The sequence below is a fragment of the Seriola lalandi genome, unplaced genomic scaffold (assembly GCF_002814215.2).
Source record: "Seriola lalandi dorsalis isolate HSWRI2012SDOR001 ecotype SW California unplaced genomic scaffold, Sedor1 jcf7180002054777, whole genome shotgun sequence".
Taxonomy (NCBI): Eukaryota; Metazoa; Chordata; class Actinopteri; order Carangiformes; family Carangidae; genus Seriola; species Seriola lalandi.
In genome coordinates, this window is record NW_019525330.1 from 693265 (window position 1) to 704131 (window position 10867).

At 39.0% G+C, this 10867-nt stretch overlaps 1 protein-coding gene across 1 annotated transcript; it reads right to left on the reverse strand.

Annotated features, from left to right (window-relative positions):
* Positions 1 to 2961: 2961 nt before the first annotated feature.
* Positions 2962 to 5913, reverse strand: ackr4a (atypical chemokine receptor 4a). Its single transcript, XM_023425418.2, has 2 exons — positions 5775 to 5913; positions 2962 to 4342 (listed from the first exon to the last, which is right to left on the reverse strand). The coding sequence occupies exon 2, from the start codon at positions 4334 to 4336 to the stop codon at positions 3233 to 3235; it is 1104 nt and encodes a 367-aa protein (XP_023281186.1). The 5' UTR covers positions 4337 to 4342; positions 5775 to 5913; the 3' UTR covers positions 2962 to 3232.
* Between the last annotated feature and the right edge of the window lie 4954 nt (positions 5914 to 10867).

A 10867-nucleotide genomic window follows, 5' to 3' on the forward strand; every position in this document is an offset into this window, starting at 1 on the left:
TTTTGTTTTGTTTTTTTATCACAGGAAGCCATGTTTATGTTACATTTTGTTGTTTCTTTGCACATTTTTGAAAGTTTTTTTCAATAAACAGTACACTTTTGTTGTAAGTAATAGTCATAGTTTGATTTGAAAATGTGAAATGAGAGGAGTCATTTCAACATGTACTCAGTTTTTCTTATGTGAGACTTATTTGTTTGTGACTTGTCATGTTTGTCTTCAATCACACAGAAGGCCGTGTTTATCACACTGAACAGTTTGATCCTGAGGTTGAAACTCTTTTGGTAAAGTGTTTTGGTCTGTTAACAGATGGTAAACCTCAGTTAAATGATTTCCACATCAAACAGTACAAGCGCCAGAGCATGACCAGCAGCATGACTTTATAAAGTATCACTTGATCCTTACCAGCTGGGAAGAAAGCTAAAAAAAAAATAAATAAAAACAAACACAATGAACATTGAAACAAAAATGTGAATGGAGAATTTCTGATATTCTAACATTCAGTGAATGCTGTTTGTCTGAGAGATGAACATGACAACCACAGCATGCATAACACGATAGGACTATTTAAACTATGTAGTGCAGTGGCGATTGCTCTAAGACTGCAAGGGAAGCTCAGCTTCCCCTAAAATGTCAACAAAATAAGTGGTCAAATATGTTCTGTTGTGTGAACATTTCATTGACTAAATATGCGCTAGAACACGTTCTTCTTTGTTCAAAATCAGCTACTTATCACAGGTAACCGACACGACTTCTCCTCATTCATCCCTGCAGCGCCACAGAGCTTTACACAGTGTAGACGCCGAGCGTCTCCTGACTTCACTGGGGAAGCAGAGAGTGGGTTGTTCCACTGTAGCGAAACTAGACGGTGATTGGATAAATGCTGGGCTTTGTCCCGCCCATCGGACGCTCAGCGTCTTTGGGGGTCTATGGGACAGTGGGCTGGCCCGGACGCTCGGCTTCTGCATGATGATTGGATGATCTGTCTGAGGCTGAGTCCCTTTTTGATTGACAGCGAAATGAGCGAATCAGCGATCTTGAAGTATAAGCACCCACGGAGCAGTTTTCAAGTTTTTCATTCCGTTGTTCGGAGTTGATCTGGAGACGTTACTGATCCTCAGCGACTTTGTCTTTGTTAAAAACAACTAGCGTTGTGTTTGGCGACTCTCTTCTGTCACTCTGCGAATTTACATATAAATAAACGGACACATTTTATGATGTAGGCCGAAAATGAGCTTCCCCTCCTTATAAGACCAGCAGCCGCCACTGATGTAGTGTGGTATTTATGTCTAGCTTACAATTGGAGACTGTTTTTGAACCAGTGGATGTTGTAACTGGTTTGCAAAGGAGAACACTGACCTTTTTATCTAAATAGGTCCAGACTGCTAATACTGGAATTTGTGTGCACTATTAAATGTTTGAAAATATGCAACCCTCCCTCTCTGCCCAGTCACACAAATTGATGCTTTCTTTCCAGATTAAATCAGTGTTAAAGGAAAACATGTGTAATAACATTTGCAACAATGAAGAGAATTAAGAGATGAACTTTTCAACATTTCTTCATAAACTCACAAAGAGCCTAGTAAAAATTGTTTTCTGTTGAGCAGCTTGGCAGTCCACTCAGAGAAAAACAGTGAAGTGTACATGTGTGTTTCAGATGTTCTGAGGAAACCAAGAAACAACAAAGCTGTTTCCCATATGAAAGGAATGAAATCCCACTGGATTCAGATTTGGCACACATTTTGAACAACACCAACAGTGGAGAAAAAAGCATTTGTTATCACTTCATTTTCAGGCAATCATGGTCCCTTTGCACAGTTAGTTGCAGTTAAAACAAGTAAGGCATCATTTAAAATAAATTCCATTTCAAAGTTGTTCTACAAAAGGGCAAAGGTCAAGTTACCTATTCCCTTTGTAGCTGTTTTGTGTTTCGTGTATTAACCTTTTTTGCACTTTGTACTGTGTTGGAGTTAAATGTGTCTTGTGAAATCACAGATCCATTACTTCATCTCTAGCTTGTGAGTTATTGTGCAAATGGCCATGTTGATTATGTGGAACGTTTTCTGTTGAATAGGTTAAAAGCTCCAGTTCTTGGCACACTAGCCAGCAACTAGTGGCTCTACGGTCAATTGATCCAACAGTTTGTTCTTAACTGAAATATTTCAACATCTGCTGGATGGATTGTCATTAAATCTGGTACGGACATTCATGATATCCCTCAGGATGAATTATAATAGCTTTGGTGATACTGATTTTTCCTCTTGTGCCATCACCAGTCAAAATTATTCTTTATGACAAAATACCTGCAAATCTATTATCTCCGTCAGCCTCAGCTGTACTTTGTGCTTAGTGCTTATTAGCAGATGCTCGCATGCTAACACATTACACTACAATGGTGAATATGGTACTCTGGTGCATTTCAGCGTGCTGCTAGCATTTAGCTCCAGGCACCCTGTTCACAATATAGCCTCATAGAGTCTTGTTAGCCCATATACTAGTGGGTGGTGGTCATTGTCGCTTGACAAGACCTTCGGCTGTCGTCTTTATAATACAAGAGATTATAATACGCTCTTTGAGCAGTGCTACGCTACGTCTTCTGGTCAGATTGGAGGCTACAGTGAGTCGGTACCGTTAAGTGACGAGACGGGCCGGGGGCTAGCTTGTTAGCATGCTAACTTCGGTAGAAGAAAAAGAGTTATGGAGACAGCACTTGGCGAGTAAAGGATAGAGGCTTGATGCTGAACTCACAACGTGTCTTCCAGGCTGGTTATGATGTAAATGCTAACATTGGCTATGTAGCAATAGCAAAATTTATAAATAGCTCCTCAATCCAGCGAGGGATAGTTTCGATTCTCTAGACTATCTTTCTTTTTTTTTTTTTGTTATTTCATTTAAAGTTTGTGTTAAAGCTCAAAAAGTTTATTGTCATATCAACTAAAAAAAAGTACACTCACTACAATATCACTCACTTCACAGAAAGATATATAATTTTATTAGTTGCTACAGTAACAAAGAAGTCATTTAAACAAATACATGTTACTCAAACCCATTTTTTATAAAACTAGAGGAAGAAAAGACTTAAGAAAACAACCTCCTGTTTTTGATGTACTAATTTCAACCTACTTCCACTGCTGCTGTCTCAACAGCTATCTACACAGTAACTGCATCTGCTCTTATACTATGCTAAATAAGTGATACATACAGACATCATTCACTCTGGCATACTAGTGTTAACTCATATAGAAAATGTGTTTGTTGCTTGAGATGCACTGTGGGAGTTAAATGATATGTCCATCCCTCCTTCTGCAGGGTTTTCCCTCCTCCTCTTTCTTCTCTTCTCGCCAAACTTCTTGGCCATTTTGGTCATGCGCTGCCTGAAGGAAGACCCCATGAAGGCGTAGAGGATCGGGTTGAGGCAGCAGTGAGTGAGGGCCAGGCTCTCCGTCACCTGAGCAGCCTTATCCAGCACTTTACTCGTCCCACAGTGGGTCACTAAAGCGTAGACCGAGTCCATCATTCGATAGAGCTTCAAGACATTATAAGGCAGCTGTGTGACCACAAACACTCCCACCACTATTAGGAGAACACGCAGGGCTTTCCACTTCTTGCCTCTGCTTTCAACAGGGAGGCCCTTCAGCGCTCGGCCCACGCTCCAGTAACAGATCACCATAACCAGGAGAGGAAGCAAGAATCCCAGCAGCACCTCAGCTATCTCCAGTGCAGCTTTACCTCCTCTAGCCATGGATGGAGGGTAGACAGCCAGGCAGATGTTCCTATTAGATGCCCACCTCACTTCTGAGAGTATTAAATCAGGCAGACCAAGCATGAAAGCTGTTGCCCAGACAACTAAACACACCTTCCAACAGTGTCTCCTGCTGAACGCCCTCTGCAGCCAACCTCTTTGTTCTCTACCTTGCACCCTGGCCAATGCTAAGTAACGATCCAGGCTGATGCAGGCCAGCAGCAGCATGCAGCAGGTGAAGTTGACCGTGTAACAGGCTGACATGATCTTACAGATGACCTGACCCAGCTCCCATCCCCTTGCAGCATCAGCAGCCCAGAAAGGCAGTGTGAAGAGCAGGAGCAGGTCAGCCACAGCCAGGTGGCTCAGGAAAGCGTCTGTCATGGTCTTCAGGCGTTTGTGGTATGCGTACACGGTCACGACCAAGGCGTTTCCTGCCAGTCCCACCACCAGACACACCGTGTACATGATGGGGAGGAAGAGGGCAGCAAAGGAACGGATGTCAGCCTTCTCACACAGGGCAGGGTAGTCATCATAGCTGAAGTTGAAGCTGATGTTTTCATGGTAATAGTAGTCGTCCTCCTCCAAGACATCCATGTTAATCTGATAAAGCAGTGAGGAACAATGTACATACCTAGAGTTACCATGGTGGTAAGTAAGTACATGTACTTAATTACTTTACTTAAAGTCACAGTGAAATGTAGCAGGTTACGGAGCTCCACACCTCTTACAATGATATTACTAGCTACACACACTGACTAATGATCGGCCGGTGTTATAGAGAGCTTAAGTGAAACCTGACCTCCCAGGTCCAGGTTCTCTGAAGTCTCTTGTATGTTGTTGGTCATCATCCTTGGAGGAGGTATGCACTGTACTGAGTGGCCCTCTAGTTGTGCCTTATTAAGATCGGCCATAGTGTTCTGACCTGAACTCTTCCTTTCTGTTGTAGTGCTCATTCTGCCTCTGTACTAAAGAGAGGCTTGTATAAACTACCAAATTCCCCTAGAGATTCCCTGATGGGATTTCTCCTCTGCATAAATGAATACACCCATCACTGATTGTTAAACAAATTTAGAGGTTAAACACAGTGGTGGAAAGAAACTAATTACATTTGCTCAAGGACTTTATTTAGGAACACTTTTGAAGTATTTCACTTTAGTTCCACTTTATGCTCATTTATACTACATTTCAGAGGTGTGTTCTTTTTTTCACTACATTTTCCTTTACATTTACATTTTGACAGCTATAAATTACATTGAGTACCTCTTGAGTGCTCTGCTTTTTCCTGTTTCTGGGAAATACTCTTTTTTTCTTTCATTTTTTATTCCATTGCTTGAGAAATACCACAGTTCCTTTCTTCTGACTGATATTGTTCAAATCTTATACCTAAAAATACAATGGTAAAAGTTCTACTTTGAAAATGTCACATGCAAAAGTACTATTAGTAAATGTATCTAAAACATAGTGCCCATTATTCAGAAAAATGTCCAAGAATTGCATTATTGAATTATTATTAATGATACTAATAATAATGTTTGGGGTTGAGTTCATTTTGCCTATTTCATACACTGTTCGGTAGTTTAATCTATTACAAGTATATTATTTCATAAACTCACCATGGATTTTGTGTGTAAAATATTAATCTACAAAGTAACTAGTAACTATAGCTGTTAAATGAAGGTAGTGGAGTAAAAAAGTGCAATATTTACTTATTTATTATAGTGAAATAGAAGCATAAAGTAGCACGAAATGGAAACAGTCAAGTAAAGTAGAAGCGGACTTCAGTAGAACCACAGTACAGTTACAGTTAAAGTAGCTCCATGACTATGCAATGAAGTGAATTATATGAATTAAAGAAACAATCAGAGGCAGTTTATGTTGAATTACTGTAAGCAGATATTTGTAGAGGTGATGAAGCAGATTAACAAAAACGCAGTTCACAACGGAGCTGAAACCAAAACACATGGTTAAAACAGAGATATGTAGCGTTACAGAGGTGTGGGCGATCTGCGTGTTTTGTTTGATAGATACTCACGGCGTTTCATTCAATATTCAATATCTGTGCCGTCTATTTACCCGATGTACAGTGAGCTCCACTCAGTTTGTGTTTGCTCTGCGCAGTAGAGGATTCGTTTGATTTCACTCTCGCGCAGCATAAGTGGGCGTGAATTCACGTAAGAACCGGCTTCATCTGCGCTTGATGTGAAGATGCAATGATCACAGCGAAGGAAGAAATGAGTCATTTCAAAGAGCGGGAAAAATGCAAGGGAGCCCATTACAATGGAAACACTGATTACAGCTTAACAGCTGCAACATCAGTGATGCTTGCATTAATGCATCAAAAATATATTTAATTATATATTATTTCAAATGAGCCATACTTTTAAATTATATATTGGTGTTAATACTTTTATGCTTTTGATTTTTACTTGTAGTAGAGCTGCACTGTGATATTGTTAGCTTTACTAAAGGGAAAGATCTTTCTGCACCACTGATGAAATCCACTGCACTGAGTGAGTTCATTCTGAGCCTGTGAAGTTTTATTTTTTAGTTGGAAATCTGAATTTTTCTTTCTGTATTACAAACAACAAAATGGCCTCACACTCCCATCTCGCATAAAGCCACGATTTATCCCTCTATAAACACATTTAAAACACAGCATAAATAAACCAATTCTGACAGTGAAAACATTCTGGTCAAATAGTCACTACCACACAAGTTGTGTTTTCCTGTTATTATTTGTTTGCATTTAAATATACTGGGAAGACTAGATCAGGATAAATCAGATTCAATCCAATTTAAAATTAAAAATCACGAATACTGTGCATCCTCAAGTTTACGTTGTAATTCACACTATGTTGCAGGGTTAACAGTATTTGGCTGTGAACACGCCCAATTATCAAGTCAGAAACCAGTCTTACCGTAAGTCACAGCTTTGATTCTCTGGTGACAGTTCAGTTGCAAATCCAGCTGAGTCTTGTTGCTCCACACTCTTTAAACACACTTTGAGGAAGGATGACTCAGACAGAGAGAGAGAAGTCAAGTGACAGGAGACAGAAACCAAGTAGGAATTAAATCAGCTGTTCAAGGTGTTTATTGAGGAAACAATTTTTTTTGTTTTATGAACATGCATGAACTTGTTTAAACTGAGACAAAAGCATGTGTGTTAACAGCATAGCAACACCAGAGATACAACACAAACAATAAAGCATTGCACCTTACATGAAATACAATAACTTTTTAGTCTAGTTTTAGAAAATGAAAGCATTGAGAGATGTTTAGCTTAGCAGTGAAGAAAGAAAACAGGCAGAAATATCCAAAATGACAAATTGCATCTTAAATATTAAGCATCAAGTCATTGCTCAGTATTAAAGGACACAATTCTGCCACTAAAAACATACATGAGGTGTATTAACTGTATTTTATCTTGCATGCACATCCACAGTATTCATAACTACCCCTCCGCTCAAACCACAAGGACTGTGTCAAATTACCTTTCAGTTTTAATCCATTAATATTTGGCAGAGGAACTTTCTTTCTTTGAAAAAAAAATAGCTCCCCCTTATGTCCTGTGTTCACTCAGAGGCCGAGCAATCGAGCTGCAGTCACAGAACGATTCACAGTAGAAACAAACACTGGATTCCTTTTGTTCTCAGAATGAAATAGTTGGCTACAGAAATTTTTATCTGTATTTTGGAAAATCACATACAAATGTAGAGGAAAAACCACAGGCCATACATCACTTTTAAGTAGTTTGTATCCACAGGCCAGCTGCTGAGGTGGTCTGTGAATGTTAACTATCACTGAAAGAATGTAAATGTGCTTAACAAAGATTCATTACATGCAGTCTATGTGTGAGTGTTGGTTACATCCAGTTCTTGCATATTAGTGACAGCAAAGCTTTATAAATTGGTGTAAAAATTAATTCAGGGTTGCCGTGGCTGGATTAACCTGTAAAGAGGGAAAAATGAGCTGGAACGCCCCCAGTAAAACCCTGTCACAACAGGAGGTGGCATTAAATCCCTCCCTACAATAGAGACAGCACTTAGAGGATATAGTAAATTCTGACCTTCACAACCATCCTCCCAACCACGGTCCAATGCGGCTTGCAGAGAGAGGAACAGGGCACATGGACAAACTCAACTTTGATCCGCCAGTTATTTGATGTAATTAAATGTGATTCTCAACTTCATGGTCTGGACCATAGAGTGTATATAAGGTCTGGACAGGATTTAGATGCTTGTTAACCTCAGCGTCAACGGAATACTGATGTTTTCAACAAACAGCAGCGCTTCAGAGGTGTTGTTGCAAATTATCACCGACATAGCACTCTGTCTCCAAGAAAGTACATTTATAACCAGTTTGACTAAACCACAACAGTTGTAGTGGACACCTATTAAAATAGCCTGCACTTTGCCAGGTTTAGGACATCAGTACTTTAATGTCAGAGTGTATAATGTTTTTCATCATGCTCTGTCTTTTGTTAAACCTAATGACTCGCCGAATACTCCATGACTCAAGGTGAGGCCGCACCTCTGCGAGGTGCAACACTCTCATTATTCCAGTTGTGAGTCTTATCATGAAGTTTGAATGGAACCTGGCTAACCCGGTTATCCATACATGCTTCTTCCCCAGCGCTGTTACCCAGCAGAATGAGCTGCACGCAGCATGTTGATATGACGGAAAGATCGCTGCAAGTGTTTAGTGCTGAGTGAGAAGTGGTATTTTTATTTTAAGAATATAAATATGCATTGCACAGTAGAGTTGGACTATTAAAAATACAGATGGTAATGGAAAATTTTTTTTGGTGCCACTCCTGGCACCAGTTGTCATTTGTAACGTGGTTTCCTCCAACAGTCCAGATATAAAGGTTAGATAAACTGGTTACTCTAAATTGGCCTGTAGCTCTGGACTGTTGCAGGATGGATCGATGAACCTTTTATTTAAGATACAGATGATTTGTTTTTTGATTGGCAAAACTTTTTTATTTGATGCTTAAAAACAGATTAAAAAAAAGCATGTACTGTAAATACAATATTAGCATTTAAACAGTGGGAGCATAACTGCACTCAGACACACAGAAAGAAAATGGTTACAAGGTTTGAGTTACAATTTTTTATAAGATATTAATAACAAGAAAATTGTGGAAATTGTTTTTTTCCAGAAAACTCTCTGTTAAAATCTTTCATAATAAACTGAGTAACTTGCTTGAAGAGAATATGTAATTAGCACAGGTCTTCGTGCCTGTCGTCAGTTCTCTGGTTTTGCTTCGTCTTTTCTTCCTTTGATCACTGACAGAAACAAATGAAAAAAGTGATTGAGAAGAAGAGTAGGAAGAAAAACATTGTAATGTACAGTATCAATCAATCAATCAATCAATTGAAAATTAAATGAAATAGCTACAGGTTTCTTCTGAAATCCAGCTGCTTGAATGCATTTGCAAGTGTTTCCATTGTGTTTCCATTTTGTTTACTTACACAATAGTTCACAATCGTAATCTCTTTGTATCTTGGGATCATGGTAACATAAGAACAGATTGGCTTCCTGGTTGAGGTCTGTGTGAAACAAAAACAAATCCTACTGATTCTTTTCATTATGCTTATATACTGCTGGTCGTTTTGCAAGCCCGTTGCTGTATTTGTGTTGATGTGAGAGATTGGGTCTTACAGGGGAGGATGCATTTGTGGTCTTGGTCTTCCTTTATGCGATAATGACTGTAATATACAAAAAGAGTCTCAGAAGCAGCTGCTTAATTCCTCACATGCACAAATAAACATGAACTGACTGATAAAATTAATGTGATATGCACAAAACAAGCCACTGCATTTCAGTTACTGATCATCCTTTTCGCTGACGGGCAAAATAAATCTTGTTATTGGGATGATTTTTAATTCACTTATTTTACTGTGAATGAAGTAAACTCAAAGTCAAGCAGATTTGTTCTTACAGGGCGGAGACCTCCACATCGTCCTGGTTTCCACTTACAGCCTCGTCTATTAGTGCTCATTTTTGTGTAGTGTGCGCTTCCTTTGTCTGCCTGCGACAAAATGAGGATAAATTATGCAATATTTAAAGAAAACCATCCTTTGTATTACATGCATTTTCATCGTGTGTGTGATCCCAAAATCAAAATCCAAATAGAGCAAAATTGTCTCAGTAAAAACATCCATGCAGTCAGTGACCAGCAGTGGATCGTCTTACCCGATCAAGAGGCGGTTGTTGTTGATCATCTTTCACTGGAGCCGCTGCATCAGTAGAAGTGAAGGCTGTGATGAGCAGGAAAACCTGCAGAGACAACACGACCACAAGAAAGCTTTTGTCCATGGCTGATGAGCTGAAGAGTTTGATGCAGCTGTGAAACACACAGAGCTTTATATACTCACTGCCAAACCACCACTTCCATGTGGATAAAGATAAGAAAAAGTACACAGATGCAAAACCACCATTTAAAATTGGTTTATTTAATCTAAGTCCAGTTTAATCACCACATTAACTCTCTGTATATGAGTCTGGTATCTCTGCTTCCTTCCCTTGTAGACCCTCCTTGAGCATCTTCTTATCACAGCAGTAAAAATAGCTCAGCTGCTTTACAGACAAACATTTGTTAACCTTTGTGCTTGAGGTTACTGTACATAAACTTGATTAAACTATAAAAAAAATCCTGGTTAACGAATATTATATTGAACTATAAAAATCCTAGAGAAGTCCTTTATAGTCAGTACAGAGTTCAGTTTTACCTCCTCTGCTTTCATTTTCAGATTAAAATATGCAGACATGTACAATATTTTCTAACCCAGCTGCACGCTCATGAAATAGACTAATGCTTTCACATCTGGAATCAGTATCTACCAGTAATAGACTGTGGTTTTACTGACTGGCAGCTGTTTAGTAAGCATTGCCAGAATAAATAAGAATTTTATATGTTTGCTTTTATTCTTATTATGAAAGAAAAAAGCGTTCTGATCTTTGATATATTCGACTTTATGTAAAATGCTAAGCTACAAAGATGATGCACTCCTTGTGCATTTTTATTACAAACTTTATTTGGTTTAAAACAAGAAAATGAAGTGAACGACTGCCGCAAAGAATCAGCAGCACGTGGGAGTAAAAAAAATATTAATCGTAGAA